The 17,690-nt window shown below is 48.9% G+C and overlaps 1 protein-coding gene across 3 annotated transcripts in view; it reads right to left on the bottom strand.

Moving 5' to 3' along the window:
• Nucleotides 1–17,690, bottom strand: part of LOC144113074 (Kv channel-interacting protein 4-like) — a 507,008-nt gene that overhangs the window by 152,995 nt on the left and 336,323 nt on the right. Inside the window, exon 1 of one of the 3 annotated variants that reach the window (XM_077645981.1) lies at nt 3,090–3,405. The exons of the other annotated variants lie outside the window; for them this stretch is intronic. Coding sequence (XP_077502107.1) covers nt 3,090–3,336 — 247 coding nt within the window. The 5' untranslated portion in view covers nt 3,337–3,405. Of the gene's footprint in view, nt 1–3,089; nt 3,406–17,690 lie in introns of those variants that run through there. 3 annotated transcript variants of the gene reach the window in all.

Raw genomic sequence — 17,690 nt, forward strand, 5'->3', positions numbered from 1 at the left:
ACACCTTCAACCACACGAAAAACCCGTCACCAACATACCCATGCCCTAACACCATATTTCGCGAAAACAAACTCGTTTAAATACTCATACTTTCCGCGCACAATAAACGAGCGGAATTCCCTGCCTGAAGATATTGTCTCAAGCGAGAGTTTTGAAAGGACTGTTAGCGATGAATTTTGATGTGCAAATTGATGTGCAATGTATTTCCTTTGACTTGTTTCGCTCATTTGTGTCATGTGTCAAACCTTTTGTCTATGTACTAACTTTATGACATTTGTAAATGCGCCTTGTAATCTGCCCCTCCTGCTTGGACCACATGAGGTCTGCAGTATTATGTAAATAAATAAAAAATGCAGCCTCGAGACTTTTGCTGTGGACACAACGCATTCCAGTTTATAGAGCGTGTTTTTGGTTGAAGCCTGTTATCGCCAGCTAAAAGCGCGCAAAGAACGCTGAGAAGTAGCTGCCTGGAATGATCCGTCAGTGTATGGCATTGTTGTCGGAAACCACGTGCCCCTCACGCTCGTGCAGCGAAAGAGCGATTGCGATATTCCCGGGACGAGAGGGCGTAAAACTGCGCTTTTACCGCCGACATCATGCACGCATGCAACAATATGGCCGTGCCAGCGGTATCTTCCAGAAGGAATCTTTACTACAATGCCAGTGTAAAGAAAAACTAAGAAAAAAAACTTCACTTGATTGTTTTTTTTTCGGCGTTTTCGATTACGCAACGGCAAGGCTTCTAACAACACTTTTCATTGGCAGAGGCGTGTGCATGTGCAGTGAGGAAAAATACGAAGCGACGCTGCAACTCGAGGTCTTGTAAACGCATACCGCGACACCAGGTTTTATGGAAGCGCAGTCGATTACTATAGAAAACAGGTGTTTCCGAGATCAGTGTGAAGGATCATGCAATGCATCGACGCCGTTACTGAATACAGGTTATGTTAGCGCGGGCATCACTTGTGACGATAAAGACGAAAAGTAGTCTGCTACTGAGCGTTTGTATGCGTCATAAGCTTGCGAATGTGCGCATCCCCTGCATATTTACCTCGCAAGGACGTACTGAAATAATAACTCACCTTGATTTCTGCCTCCACGACTTTGGATAAATATTTTCGTTATCGTTTTTGTACCGTCTGCGCTGTCATCGTAAAAGCGCCGTTGCCGTGCGGCTTGGACGAGCGTAGGACGCTGAGTGAAAAGGACCGGATTTTTTTAAAGTCCTAAACGCATTTTATGCGACTGAATGCGTGGATTCTCAATATATGAAACAACTTTCTGCTTTTAATATCTGACGCTCGCTGGTGGCGTCGTCCAGAGGACTGCTCTGCTGGTACATCTGGATGACTTTGATGTTGTTACAGCCATTAAATATGTGCAACTCACTAAATTAGGTGAAGTCTCAGCTATACCCAGGTTTGTGCAATGAAGGGCTAAAAGTAAGTTTTGCGTCGCTTCTCGGAACGATGTCAGAAACCTTGGTCGGCATAATCGGCGACATACGCGAGTGACAACGACAGCAGTGGCAGAAAATAATATTGTGTCCTGCATCCTCCGACTTTCTCAACTGATAGTATGCTGTTGTCTCGCCCAGTAAAGCTCGTTTATTGGACAATGCGCAAAAAAAAAGAAAATAATAATGCCTCGGCACGCACAAGAACAAGTCGTCTACTTAGACTCAGAGCGAACGAAATTTGCTTCAGGTCATAAATACCAGGAAAGGTGCTTTACATAAATGAATTTGTGCCGACTGAAAGCCGAGAAATCTTTTCGCATATTTCACGGAAGCTGCTTGTGCTCATACTTTCCGTAGTTGATTTACATATGCGCGGGTAAATCAATGCAGAACTGCGAAACAAAACATACGTCACAAAACAAAACAGAAAGGGGATTTCACGATTGTGCGAAGCCTGGTCATGCTTGGCTCTCGTTTATCCCAATAAATTTATTTTGTTTCAGGGGCGGTTACCAAATTTCTATCCGCCCACACGGTCACACCGCAGATGCATGCAATCTGACCTGGAAGGTTGCGCATGTCGCCTGCACGGCCTGCGCGTACCGAGGAGAAAACACCGCCCAGGGGGCGCATACCCTGCCTGGCGTGCCATGCACAAGTCCATGCACACAAAGTAGCAAGCGAGAGGAAAGTATACTTACTATAATGTGCTAGCGTAAGAGAAGCAGTCAACAAAATAATTAGTCGGGAACAAAAGCAAAGGTCAGTTTGTTCACTGGCAACAAGGTGTAAGCCTCCAGCTGGCTTCGGTTACAGTGGGTCAGGGTCAGACGCTGCGCCCGACGCCAGCCTTCGGCAGCTAACCCTATAATATGCACATTAAGTAAGCTGCGGGAACGTTAACAAAATGCATAAAAATAGGTCGGGGCATAAGCAATCACACGAACCTTATTATAATTGATCAGCAATCACATACAACAGCTCTTTTCGTGCGGTGTTTGACAAAGGGCAGTAAATCCTACTGCTGACGTTATGCCACAAGTTTTGATATGACAAATGGAATGATACCTTGCTTTACTCCTTCTTGTACTGAACGAAAAGAGATTGCTCTTCTATGGCAGGAAGAAGAATTACAAGAATAACACGCCCGCAAATTCGCAGGAATTTAAGGCCCCGTTGAGAGACCCAACGTTGCAAAGCAGTATTGACCAACCATTCTTCCAACACCGATTTTCTCGATAATTTATTGGTTTTGATATCTTAATGACAAAATTAAAGTACGTAGAAAAAGTTCATCTCTCTGCAAGAAGTGAAACGCGTACAAAGCATATGACACATATGCCCCGATATTTTGTTTTGGTCATTTACGCCACATTAGCTATTTACAGCTCAAGATTACCTAGTGTTCAAGAGTGGAACATTTATTGCAGCGTTATTAGGCCCAGTCTACAGGGGCAAATAGTGAATGTCCCCTTCTCACAGTTTGTGTCACAGGGCCGGATCATCATCACTACACACTTCTGCCAGGGTGACTAAATTTCAACTCTTCTGTAACACTTGCTCGTCTAACCCCAGCTTAAATCGAGGTGCGCGAACGCTGGCGTTCGGTAGGCTAGGGGAGCAAGCTCACCTACGGCCATGGTGAATCCCGTCCAGGTGTGCTTCAGGAAGCCGACAAGCCTTCCGTACACATTGTGCTGCCCGCGGTGCGACGAGGAGCGCGCGGGAGACGGCGGCTGCTCGCTGCTGCATCCCGGTATGGCCCTGGGGCTGCCCGCAGGCACACCGAGGGAGTGCGAGGTGCGCTGTCTGGAGAGCTGGTGCCGGCGCAGCGAGCGGCCCTTGCCGCCCGACTGCGAGGACACCATGCCGTACATAGTGGGGCCGAGCGGCCCGCGCGGCCCGCGACACTGCTGAACGCTACGGCGAGAGCCTCCGGACCGCCGACGCCGACTCTCGCACGCGCCGCCCCCACTTGTTGAGTGCGCGCGGGCCCAGCCTCGCTCCCAGCCGCCTGGGCCCCCACGTGACCCACTGAGCGCGCGCGAGGAGGACACTACTCGACGACGCGCGCGCCCGTCGCCGACGCGACCACGCGCCGCCGCTTGGGTTTCGCGCGCTGGCGGAAAAACCGCGATGCTTGACTAGCTCCGCGGTGGGTGTGCTCCGGGGCGCCCGCAGGATAGGCCCGCTGGCCGGCCGCCTCTCCCCTCCGGCGCCCCTTCGGTGTGCTCTCTCACTCATCCGCTCAGAATCCGGAAGGTTGGAATGAGAGGTGCACGCGAACAGGTTTTGGCGGCGACGATTCAAAGACCGGGCAGATATTTTTGACCTTGCGCATATCCTTTCATTGGCCAAAGCTGGAATATCTGTTGAAAAAACGCGGAGCATCAACTAGCCAAACAGCAGCTGCCAGTGCTCTCTCTGAAACGGTGTGAGTGTCGTGAAGCGCTGAACTGAATTACGATTTCTGGGCAAGGAGGAACCGGTAATAAATGTGAGAAAGCAAATTTTACGACCCCGATTTAGCCCATAGTTCACAGATGGAACCCGTGTCACGAGCTTCTTCAGGAAGCAAAAAATATCCCTGAGAGGCCGGCAAGATCAGAATATAGATGGGCCCGAAAGGAGGAGGGCTCCCCGCTCCACAAAAGTATACTAGCCAAACATCAACTGCCAGTGCTCTCTCTGAAACGTTGTTAGTATCGTGAAGCACTGAAAGCGAATTACGATTTCTGGGCAAGGAAGAACCGGTAATAAATGTGAGAAAGCAAATTTTACGACCCGGATTTAACCCATAGTTCACGGATGGAACCCGCGTCACAAGCTCTTGAAGGAAGAGAAGAATATCCCGAGAGGCCGGCAAGATCAGTGAGATGAGAAAGTTCCGTAAAAATTTCGCGCACGCGCACACGTCGTCTGTGCAACCCTCTCTGCCAGCTGGGCTGCGCCTTCTAGCCTGTCCCCGAGCCGCTATCTGTGGACGCCTTCGTAATGAAACCGGATTATCAAACATGCAGGGAAAGAAGGTCATACTCGACGCACAGAACGCCGGCTGACTCGCTATCGACATACTACTACAAGCGCCGTGTAATGGCTGCACAGTGCGAGAGCTGAAGACTGAAGAAACTGGGACTGCGTGACCAGACCTGCTACGTTGAGCCAGTCGTGCTTATATACAACTGCCGGAGTCAGTGCGCTTGACGTCGCATGCGGTTGCCGTTAATGATGCGTCGCGTTTCTGCCTCACCGCGTCCGCAATAAGCGGCGCGCGCTTTTTGCTCGCCTCCCACTCATTCACTCACTTTCATTCATGGGGAGGCGAAATGATCAGTCGACGAGAAAACAGATAATCGCGCTACAATCGCTGACTTTCGGAGCAGTCTGTCGAGGGGACGCTAATGACCATAGCTGCCGCAGAGTCTGAAATTATTGAAGAAATCCTGCAGGAGGAAATTTCGTCGGCGTGAAAGGAAATTTTAATGAGTGCAGGGCTTTTGCGAAAGAGCGGTAATCAGTGCTCTTGCACTGAAAAGGAAATGGCGCGCACTTTTGGGAGTTCAGACCCGGTATTTCTGAGGGAAGGCGAAGCGGTATACGAAGGAGGCAAAGGAAAAGGGCGGCCAAGATGTTCAAGCGGAGGAGTAATTCTTTCATTCGCTAATGAGACACAAATAAGAGCCCGAACGAGTGAAGCTTCCCAAATATCTAAGCCTGAATAAAGAATGATTGAATAAAGTCAAACTATTGAAAAATGAATTGAATATCTATATTTGAATTAATCAACTTTTGCCGCGCACCGTTTTTCTGTACCGGGGCGTTTTGAAACGAACCTCTCACAGCGTCCATTATAGCGCCTATCATTTTTTTGAGCGAAAACCTCTCAATGCCCCCATAAGAAAACTAGACCTGGTGAGCAGCTTTGTGTACATCCCAGCAAGCGAAGTGAATGGCGACAGTGAACTGACAGGACAACTTTCGCAATAAGAAATGGCGCACTGTGTTCGCAGAAGGCTAGGGGAAACAATTTAGAGAAAAACGAACTATAGAAGTGCTAGGCAAGGGTACAATTTTGGTGTTAGCTCCAACTCAAAGGACTGGAGTCAGAGTTGAGTTGCTGCTGTCGACAGCTACTGGGGGGTTAGACTTGCGGTTATTTTGCCGGAAATTGCTCCATCGTAGCGACACTTAGATATGAATCATGGTCGGGAAATTGAGGCACAGACCTGTGACCTAGTAGATCTACGTCACCATGCGCACAATCACCCGCGAGAGTAATTGACTGAAGCTTTCACCCTCTGGAGTCCAGATATAAGTCTTGAAGGCATTTTAGAAGAACGCGGGAAACTTCCTTTTTATTTGACTGCTTTCCGCGCGGGGGTGAACAATGTATTGAAGAGTCTGTCGTTTGTAAACTACACTAGACTGAATAAAAAAAAAAGCGCGATAGAAGTCACCAATGGTTGAAAAGTATGAGGCTCCACGTGGCGGCATCGTACCGCATACTTGCGGCTCTGCTGCATCGCAAGTCGAGCTGTAATAAAAAGTTGCAGATTTTAAGTACCTTTCCGATTAGGCGAAAAACGAGGCCCTCGTCATCTGGCCTTGAAAATTCTGACTGCCCCAGGAACACGCAAAGAAAATAAGAAAGTGTCCAAGTTCTGAAATATGAATCGTGTTTACGACATAGCCCCGCCTGCTGCGAATTGCCAAGACTGCATTTGCTCGCAGCAAAAAAAAAAAAAAAACGAGAAATAAAGAGAGAGTTCATCCACCGGAGAAATTGTAAGAGCAGGAGCGGCGGCTGCAAGAAACAAAGCAAAATAGAGCGGAAGAGACGGAGGGACTGCGGGTCGAGGCCAAGGCGCTGCCAAGTAAGTGCGAACGAAATCGACAAAAAGCGCGCGAATAGTCTTCCGGCTGGCGCGTAAACAGAGCGTCGCCGCCGGCGCGCCACAGGCCCCGACCACCTCCCTGGTTCTCCCGAACACGTGCTCGTGACAGGGACGTCTTCCGCTCGACTCTTTTCGCGGAGAATGCGCACGGGGGCCTAGCGGGCGCAGGGAAGGGGCGTTAATCTGTAGGAGATGGCGACCTTATAGACAAAGTCGGGCAGCTGGCCTTGCCGTGCGCGCCTCTACGCCGCTTTTAAGGCAAGTGCGCGAGCGCCGCAAACGAAGAGCAGGCGTGGTCGCGCGGGTTCGATCGATGTTTGTTGACGCCGAGGGCGCGGTCCGGGTGCTGGGCGAAAGTAAATCAAGTGGGGAACTCGCGGCGGCCGAGTGATTTGTACGCAGGGCCCGAACCGGCACTTGGCAATGGAAATCGCGCAGTTGGCGGCATGGATATGTGACCGGCCTGCGAGTTGCCGCGTCTGTCACTGCACAGAGCCCCCCTCTCTCTCTTGTTCGTATACAGTGCATGAGCGCCGGTTTCGCTCCCTGCCGAACGTTGCGCCCGGTGCGCAGGAAAAGGCAGCCTAGCCCGGCATCGCAGCTGGAATATTCTGCGGAGGTTATTGTGGACAGTTCGCGGTCATGCATGCGGCACCTAACGGGTGCTTAATTAAACCTGTGTACCGCCCGACTTGGGTGGTCGGAATTAGGCCAAATGGTACGTGTCGCTGTTGGAAGGTCGTTTTCACTTCAAATGCTAACAAGGACGTCAAATAACTATCAGTATTGGCCCCTGAAATTTGAACGAACTTGTAAGTGTACATTACAGGCATTGGAGCAATAATAGCACTTGGTGGGCCTATACCTGTTTTTTTTTTCATCCCATTAACTTTGCAGCCCAAGATCCAAGATACGCAACTCTGCTTACAAGAGGATTAATTCTAGCAGCTTTCAGTCATTTTTCCGATTATCTTGTTTATAATTCACGTGAGCAGATTGCTTCTAGCGATTTTAGCTCTCCACTGCAGGCTGAAGAGAATTTCCTACTCAAGGTGGTCGAGCGGGAAGTTCTCTTCAGCCTGCAGTGGAGGTTTAAAATCGTTAGGAGCAATATGTTCACGTGAAGTATAAAAAAGGCAATAGGAAAAATGACTGAAAGCTGCTCGAATCAATCCTCTTTTATGCAATATGTTCCAAGAGCTTGCAGGCAAAATTGAAACGACAAAAAGCGCGCCTAAAGCGGCGACCAAAGCGGTACGTAGACTGACGATCGTGAGTTTTTCTTTACGTATTTCACAATGGACACGCATTTCCTCAAGTGTTGACAGTTGCGAGCAGTGTTTCGCACCAACCCTACCAAAAAAGAAAAGATGTCTGAAAAATGGCCTTCGCAAAACAGCACAGGCGTACCCAAACGCTTATAAGAATGTTTTGTTACCAAGGGTCAGTGTTTCCTGGACCTGACTTAAATGCGCATAACGGATTACTGCTTGGAAGCTTTTAGAAAGCCACCGGTGGCCTTTGTTTAGAAATATTTGCTTTAATAGCCAGGGTAAGAATGCCACTAACCGCTCTGTTGATAGCCTTTCGTGTTGACGAACGCTACTACCAGAGGTACTTTCGGCGATATAAGGTGCAACTGAACACTCGTTATTATAGAAAACTTCAGTGCATTTGCTCCATTAAACGGAGTATGCGTTTATTTTCGTCTTCATGCCCTCTTTCAGAGGAGGCTCCGTTACTGCACGCGCTGATACTCTGTCACATGCCCCGGCTATATGCTGGATGAGATTAGCGGTTGCGTTTAAAGAGGGTTCTTTTACTCATATTTAAGGTCACATAATTGATTGAGACCGAGTTGACAGCTCTGAATGTTCGCAGTGATTTGTGTTTGCACGCCAATTCATTTCAACGGTCGTTTGTGTGCCCTCGCCTTTAGCAACAAGCAACGTTTCCAGTAGTCATTGAACTGCAAATGCTGCGCCTCTGGGCGAAGAGAATTGAAGCAATGCTCGCATTTCCGACAGCAGCGAAATAGCAAAACTCAACCTTTACCAGCATAGCTGATGCACTAGTTGCTGCGCAAACGGACTATGATGCTGTGCGTAATTAACAGACAAGAAATTAGCTTTGCGGAGTTTTTCGAAACGACCAGACCAGCTAACCCAAAAATGCTCTAGCAGATTGACATTTTTTCTTTGTGTCTGTGAAATGAAGGGTAACGTTCGTTTTGCGCTGAATCATTTAACAGATGACATGGAATTTCCGCGGGGCGCTGCGTACCTTTCCCGGTTCCATTCTTTCAGTAGTCATTGTGCTCCTCGTTCATAAAAGGAACGAAAGCACACTAATGTGAATGCCAAAATTGCAGTTTGAGCATTCACTTGATACAGGTTTTTGTTCAGTTTAATAAACAACACATGTTGTCGCGCAGCCTAAACGTAAATGAAGCGTGATGTAATTAAACGGCCATTTTGCGTTGGCGTGTTTAGCCTGTCCGCCATTTAACGCATTTGCCGCAAAACATGCGTTAAATACTATTTTTTGGTAATGATATGTGCGTGCGTTATCTGCGTCAAACGTCTAAATTTTGAACGAGATCACATTAGGGAAAATCTAACGATTCCTTTTCGGACAGACTCTGATGCATGCATTTCGCGAGCTGAGGTTTAGTAAGGCTGTAATGCACGTGCGGCCAGAAAATGCAATATACACCAAACGCGTCTCTTTGCGCGTGTTAGTCCTATCGGCATCATGCAAGAAAGACACGATATTGCCCGGTAACCAAATTAAATGCGGTTTAAAAAAAATCCCCAATCTGGAGTGGGTTTCGAAAGGAGAACTCGCGTATATGGCCTCGTTCGCGTGGACGGGAGTCGACCTTTCTTCGCACCTGTTCGAGGTGCAGTATAAGCGCACCTGACGCAAACTGCTGGAGCTGTCCTCGTGAGCCATCTTGCGCGTTTCCCAAAATATTTTCGTGCGCGCTTCTAGAAAACACGGATGCCCGCAAATTGAAAGCGCCAGGGAGAGAAGCGCGGGCGAAACGCGTAAGCCCGAGCGGGATAGCCCGTACGGGCCCACAGCATGGCGACAAAAGCGCCGAAGGAGGCCGCGCCAAGCCGAGCTCCTAATCAACGCGAAGCCCCCGGGCTGAAGAGCGCGCTCGGGATCAAGTGCGGATTACCAGGTTGGTGGCCAGGCCTTCCCTTAGTGGTCACCTCGCGATAAAGCCTTTGGGGGGAAAACGCGGCCGCTCTTCGGACGCGCGAGTCCCTCGGTCGCCGCCTGCTCGCTTTGTTGGCGCTTTTATCTGGCGGGCCTCTGGGCTCGCCTCTCGCAATCGGCGAGGCCCTTCTCATTTTAGTGCTCGCTCCGATCACCGTCGCGTCAGAGCTCGCAGTGGCCGCGATCGATCACTGGGTCCCCCAACGCCAGCCGAGGAGCGGCCCTCGGCCGATATTGGTTCCGTGTTTTTACGCGCCGCTGTGCCTTTGCGGCCCGCACTGCCGTTGTTCGCCCCCCTTCACGGCGGCCAGGGTCGATGCCTGCGTGCACGGGCGCGTGCCTCCTTCCGCAGAAGGCCGCCACGCTGTTTGCCGGCCGGATACGTGCCGAGGCCTCGTACGTGACTCATCGACTCCTTCGGCCATCCCGGCCGGAGTGCGATGCCGGCCCGCGTATCACACTCCCAGATGAGGAGAACTCCACTCTCGCCACCGCATGCGGGCCTCTCGCCAAGGCGCTTCCCCAGCTGCCTGCGGACGTCTAACGGCGCAACAGAACGCTGAGTATGCGCAAGCGGCGGCCACAACGACTCTTGCCACTCCGGCATGCGCCAAAAGTGCCTGCTGGTAACGTCTAACGGTACACACGGTTGTTTTAGCCAAAGTATAGTCCTTCCCGCAGTTGCAACGACCAACCTTAACTCGAATGATTTTGTTTAGCATACAGCATGATGCTGTGGCGGTCGTAAGACCAGGCACCTGACGACCCCCGGGGGTCAAGTTTCTTAGCAACGTGGAGCAAGAAACACATCCTGATACTGAAGTATCTGCCAAGGATGCGTTTTACATAAAATATATCGAACGAACTTAGGGCAGAGAGTGTTTTACGTTCCCACGCAAGGTTTTTAATGCGATGCCATTTAGGTTCTCTTGCAATAACCAGTCGATTTCTTCATAACGAAATACCTTCATTGGTCAATTGGGAGATGATGTCATCATGGTCACGTCCACCTACAGGAACCAATCACAGAGCACCGTGAAATTTAAAATCCTGAAGGACTCCTAACATTTGGCAGTTGGCAGACAGAACCGTCAAACTTGAAATTCCGAAGGACCCCAAAACTTGACAGTTCGCCCATCTACAAAACTTGCTAGTTGGTCCACCCAAAAATATAGCGGTTGGCCGACCCTCAAAATTTGGCAGTCGGCCAGCCCTGAACATTTAGCAGTCAGCCCACCCAAAGAAATTGGCATTTGGTCCACCCCAAATATGTGGAGTTGGCCCACCCCATAAACATATCTCACTTGGCCAACCCCCTAAATTTGGCGCTTGGCCCGCTCCCAAAACTTCGGTGTTGGCCCACCTCCAAAACATTAGGCAGGTGGACCCCCAAACTTTGGCAGTTGGTCCACCCCCAAAATTTCCCGCTTGACCACGTCCAAAATTTGGCCTTTGACGAACATCCAAGTTGGACCACCCCTAGAACTGAACAGTTAATGATACGGTTAATGATGATGTTGAAGGTGGACCATCTTTTATAGTCGAATAGAACTCAAGAACGGAGCAGTATATGCCCTTACCCGCGAAGCCATGAAAATCAGTCGACGCCATTAGCCGGAGAGCCTCCTTTGAGGGGCATATGCCGCTTTTTTTCTTGAGTTGTATCCGACTTAGTGTTTCTGTTTTTTTCCCCGCCGCGGTGGCTTAGTGGCATAGTGGGCCCTCATGAGTAATTTACTCCCCTGATTGAAATCTACTCCACCTGGAAGAATCATCCTCGGTGTGGGACTAAGTTCCTCTATGAATACAGCTTTTTGAAGACACATTGACTCTCTACTTCAAAGATGGAGAAAAGCGATGTTGGCTCTCTTTCTTCAGCGTCATGACAAAAATGTAATTTGGACATTTTAGTGATGGTGAGGATGACGACGATATTATTAACAAGAAATACGAGTTTTTCAAACAATCTGCGTATTAATGCGCTTTATTAGCTTATGTAATTAATTTGCGCAAATTTATTAACTTCATCACTTCCGAAAGACGAAAAGGTTGCCTCTTTGTTTTGTGCCCTTGTTTCAGAGTGCCGCGAGGAGAGGAAAAAACCGACAGTCGACTGATAATTTGTGACAAAAATCTGTGCGCAAACACGCACCTTTCATATGTCTTTTGCATGTATGCTGATGAAAAGTAACGTGATCTGTAGAGGGCGAATATCGCGCAGCCCTTTTTTCCTTCTCGTAATGTGTGTAGACGTAAGGACACTGGCTTTCTAAATATAACTTCGCAAGCCATTCGTCCACTTCATATTGAGCAGCAAGAACGCATATACTTAAGAGCCATAAATGCATGGAAGATTTTCTCTGGAGCGAACGGCGTCAAACAGGATGCCCGTACAGGGCCATAAATGGGACCCAAACGGGGCCATATATCGGCGCACATTCTCGGCAATGTGCTCGTATCTATGTGATCCAAGAAGCAAGCGCCAGGGTCGTCGCAGGTGGCTACTTTAGGCCAGAATGGCTACCTTTCTAGGACACTTAAGCTTCGCCCTTAAGAGTGGAACGCGACAGGGTGTTGCAGCGCTGCCAGCGAGTCCACGGAACGCCATCGCCCGTTCGGCGAAACGCCTTGCCATTTGGGAACACCTTCGAACGCATTTCTGATTTGTTCCAATTGTTCAAATTAATTAATTGATCAATTACACGCTTTAAATTTTCTTAATTACCATCACCAAGCGTTGCCTTTATCAATCTGAGCATTTTGGCACCACTGAACACTCAGTTATTCTATTTTATTATTTTTTTTCATTTGTTTAATTAATCAGTTACAATGATTTCATTTCCTCGCCATTGCCCATCACACACAAATCAATCGTCAATCACTGGAAGCACAAATTACCATGATACGATTTTTTTACATACTACTGATCCGGAGTTCCCGGGTTCGAACCCGACCGCGGCGGCTGCGTTTTTATGGAGGAAAAACGGTAAGGCGCCCGTGTGCTGTGCGATGTCAGTGCACGTTAAAGATCCCCAGGTGGTCGAAATTATTCCGGAGCCCTCCACTACGGCACCTCTTTCTTCCTTTCTTCTTTCACTCCCTTCCTTATCCCTTCCCTTACGGCGCGGTTCAGGTGTGCAACTATATATGAGACAGATACTGCTCCATTTCCTATCCCCAAAAACCAATTATTATTATTATTACATACTATGATACAGACCCCGATTATTTCCGACACGCGGAGCCGACTACTACTTCGCCGACGGCTTTTCGATGGCACGAGCTGTATACGCTGACGCGTAAAATTATGGGTTGGCCCCCAGGTTACTGTTTGGGCTAATTTAAGCTTTAACTTAGCCGTATATGCGGAGATAACCGTTTTCGTCTCTCTCTCTCTCTCTCACACACACACACACACACACACACACACACACACACACACACACACACACACACACACACACACACACACACACACACACACACACACACACACACACACACACACACACACACACACACACACACACACACACACACACACACACACACACACGCACGCACGCACGCACACACACACACACACACACACACACACACACACACACACACACACACACACACACACACACACACACACACACACACACGCACGCACGCACACACACACACACACACGCACACGCACACGCACACACACACGCACACGCACACACACACACACACACACACACACATACACACACACACACACGCACACACACACACACACACACACACACACACACACACACACTTTCCTTTTCCTTTTCGAAAAGGAAAGGAACACGTAGACCAATGTTTGAAACAATTTATTGCAAATATATTTATGCAAGGACTTGAAAGCCCAGCCGTGCGCTAAAAGCCGACCGGTGCATACATTTTTCTCCGCGGGCAGACACGGAAGCGCAGTTTCAATTTCGCTCTTGTGAAACAGACCCCGCAGCAAGAGACAAGGGAACAAGTACAAATGCAGGCAAAACAAACGAGACGGAGAGGATGGAAACGAAGGCAAAGATGGCTGAGCGAGGAGTCCGACTGACCGCTCGTCGCGGCGCCTTGTTTCGGGCGCCGTTAATAATGCACTCGGATCGTTGGCCAGCGCGAGCGGCTTCGGCGCCCGCTCGTCGCCGCACCTCGTTGGCAGTGGCGGGGGATGGGATGTGCTTCGCGGCCGCTCCCCACCGCGGGCTCGGCAGGGTGCTCGATCCCGCGCTTTCTCCCGTTCCCCATAAACCCGCGCTTCCCCACTTTAATTTCCTCTCGGCGGCTCTCAGCGACGAGGCGCCGCCGCTAACACGACAGCTCCAGTGACGCGGCAGCGCCTATTATGCTAAATAACTGGCCCGTTATGGATTCCGTGAGAACATCGGAAAGCGGGGGCGGAGGAGAGGTCCGCATCGGCGGGGTTTGAGCGCGGCGTGCCGGTAAATTTGAAAGCGCCGTCGACGGTCCCCGAGCACGCACCATGCCGTGCCGGCGGGCCGCAGCGGTATTAGCGGCGCGCTGATGGAAGACACGCCGCCGGGCTCGACGCGTCCCTGGGACAGTACGGCCGTTGTCGACTCGAAACAAACACGCGCGCCCGCCGCCTCTTTCTTTTTTTTTTGCGGTGCACGAAGCGAAAAGAAAGACGCCAACCGGCGGGGAAAGCAAGACGCAGCGTGCATTTTTCGCGAGGATGTCGGCAACGCGGCGCCGAGGTGCGAGAAAAGGGCCGATGTCACGGCAGCGGCCGTTCAGCCCATTAAGCAGCTACACTGGCCCCGACGCCATAGGGCAGCCGACTGGAAAATGTGCTCACAAAGCGTACTGCCCGATCACGAGGTCAGATCGCCTTCTGCCGTGCTCCCAGGGAAAATAGTAAGCTGGTTACTTGTTACTGCTTGTTACCGAAGGCGCTGGCGACCGACACGCAACAGAGTACGGCCAAACAGAACGGTATGCGGCGGGAGGCGCTCACATACCGATGCACAACGGCGGTATTTCTACGCGAGCAGTCCGTCACAATCCGGCTTAGTAAAGACGGGACCAGATATCGTAACGTCGGCTTTTGTTTTCCCTTCGTTCCTCTGCCATTGGTGCCGTCCGCCGTGGCCTGCGTCACCGGGAATCCGCGACCAATGACAGAAGAGAAAAAAAAAGAAAGAAAAGGTGAACGAAACGAAACGTTACGAAATATGGCCCCATATTTTTTTCGTAATTCAGTACACACTATATCAGGAACCTGCATCGGGAAACAATACAAGTGCATATTCGTGAGTTATTTAACGGCTGCGTTTAATGAGTCCAGATTCCGCTGCGTGCTGTATTTACATCAACTGTGTCCTCCAATGTCGAATTTCAATTTTCAATTTCAATTTCAGTTTCAATTTATTTCCCATGTATACATGGTGAGGGTCGAGGGAAAAAAGCCCTGAATTTGTGGCTTGACATGCCCCTCGGCCCCTACATTGCCGAACAGCAGGCAACATACATACACAAAAATCATCAGAAAAGACAATGAGGAAATGAAGCGTACACAAAAAAAAATGATAACAAAAAAAACAACAGAAAAATATACTGCTCAGAAAAACATGTCATTGATTATTCAAATCAGATCAACACTTTATGCAACGAAAGAGATAAGGAAGTAGTGAAAGCATGATGAAATCTAAAAAGTAGCACATACATCCTGCATATTTTTGCTGCATGCTCGTGATACATCAACTTTTTCGGCATGAAAATTATTTAAAAGACGGGGCAGCGTGTTTGCTAGGCTATATGTGCCATATATTGTGCGGCATGTTGGAATATGCCATAGTTCGCTGTGTTTGCTAGGGTAAACTTGTACATTTAGCGAATGGTGTGCCGTGTCACGCAAGTAATTCACATTTTGTCTTAGGTCCTTCTTATATCTTTCAGCCAGCCTAACTGTCGCTCGTGCTTGTATCAGAACCGACGTTGAGTATTGCACGTAGAGCCTTCTTCTGTAAAATGTAAATCTTATTTTTATTGGTAACTGTAGTTGTTCCCCAAACTAAGTGCACATAGTTTAGTTGGGACATAAAGAGAGAATTATACAGGAGAAGTTTAACTTTGCATGGAAGTAAGTGACGATGCCGGTTAATGATACCTGTGACACGAGAAAGCTTGCTGATGACAGCATTAATGTGATTATCCCAGCTTAACTGGCTGTTGAAATATACCCCTAATATTTTAATACTGTCTACAATTTCTATCGTTTCCAGACCTAGCTTAAGATCGCTTGGTAGAATAATGTTTTTATTTTTTGGTTTGAATATAATAGCCTTAGTTTTAGTTACATTAATTTTCAACTGGTTATTAAGGGACCATTGACGGAGTGCACTTAGTGTCCTATTTGCCTCGTTTATCATATCTCCACATACGCTTGATGAGAAGAACAGTGAGACGTCATCTGCATACATAGCACACTTCGCATGCAGGCATTGATTAACGATATCATTTATATATAGGTTAAAAAGAAGCGGTCCAAGGATACTTCCCTGAGGCACGCCAGCAGTTACTTTTTTTTACTGAGGATTGACAGCTATTAATACTTACAAACTGAAAGCGGTGTGCAAGATATGATCAAAGAAGCGCATGAACACGACCCCTAAAGCCGTAGTCGAACAATTTTGCCAAAAGTATATTATAACTGATGTAGTCGAAATCCTGCGAAAAATCTATAAAAACACCAAGGGCAAGTTTTCTTTCCTCGAAATACCGTAAGATATACTCTTTTTGGCTTAGTAATGCCGTCTCGGTAGAATGGGCCCGGTAACCGTGTTCGCGGCCCTGTAATGCTTTCTACCCGGTAGCGCTGCACTGATCATCCCATTAACTTATACATAGCGCTTTAAAACCGCAGCGGTGGCCGAGTGGTTTGAGCATCCGCCTCGCATGCGGGATTTGCGGGGTTCGATCCCCAGTGCCGCCGGGTACCCACCGGTGGTACACTGGGTGCAAGCTTTCCCCTGGCCTGGTGCTCGGCTTATTTAGGGTGAATGCTTGTGAAATGGGTCTCTGGCCCCACCTTGTGCAATGAAAAACTAACGTGTGCCATGGCGCTCTTTGGCAGATAGCTGCCCTTGCGCCATAAAAATTCATCATGATGATGATTATCATCATACCGCTTTAAACGGTCGAATGAAGCACACCCGAACGAAATACTCTTCTTTACTTATTCAGTCGGCAGTGTGATTTGTCTAACAGCCTACATTCGCAACTGCTGCGTTAGGTATTGTTTTGCAAGCGGTAAAGGAACCTTCCACTGTCGAATAGCGGACAAAGCGAGATTCCCGAATGTTACATATTTTGGGGTTGTACGCACACTCCATTCTCTTCAGTCTCCATGTGACTAGCCTTTCGCGAGAAATATCGTGTCTGATGTCGAATCGGCTGACTGTGGAGTCAGCCGCCAAGCGAACTTCTTCAGTGAAAGCAGCACAGAAAAGTCACGCACTTTTTTGCATAAGCTAAAGCTTTCAGAACTGCTCTCTGTTAGTATCCCTTTCTGCGCAGTGATAACAACAATACCTGCAATTGAAGGGCCTCTGCTGCTGCCGTCATGCCGTTTATAAGTCTCATTAATATATATCGATAATTTTATATACAAAATGCCAGTAGATAAGCTTCCCTGTAACCTAGAAGCGACTACACATTGCACACACCCTATAGCCACGCGCTTCTTTCAGCGACGTGCCGCCCGCCAGCGTGCTGCAGCGCACTGCTCGCTAAGCGTTGCTATGCATAACCAGCTAGGCTTGCTACCCACTGACTAATGACATATCCAGTGTCGTTACTAGTACAAAATAAATAGAATAATTGCTGACTGAAATTGAGGTACAGTTGGTTTCCCCAACGCCTTCGGCACGAAAGTGAGCGATGCATGCCACGCGGGGGCTGCGGCTAGACTTTAGTTAGGTTGACTTCACCGCATGACCGCGATGTAGCGTAGAAGTTGAGTCAAGAGACCGAAGGCAACCCTGAAGCACTCTCAACGCTCACCTCGTCACGCGCTTTCACGGCGCTAACGTTGCCAAGGTCGCGCAGCTGAACCGTCTCCG

Source organism: Amblyomma americanum, chromosome 1, assembly GCF_052857255.1.
Source record: "Amblyomma americanum isolate KBUSLIRL-KWMA chromosome 1, ASM5285725v1, whole genome shotgun sequence".
Lineage (NCBI taxonomy): Eukaryota > Metazoa > Arthropoda > Arachnida > Ixodida > Ixodidae > Amblyomma > Amblyomma americanum.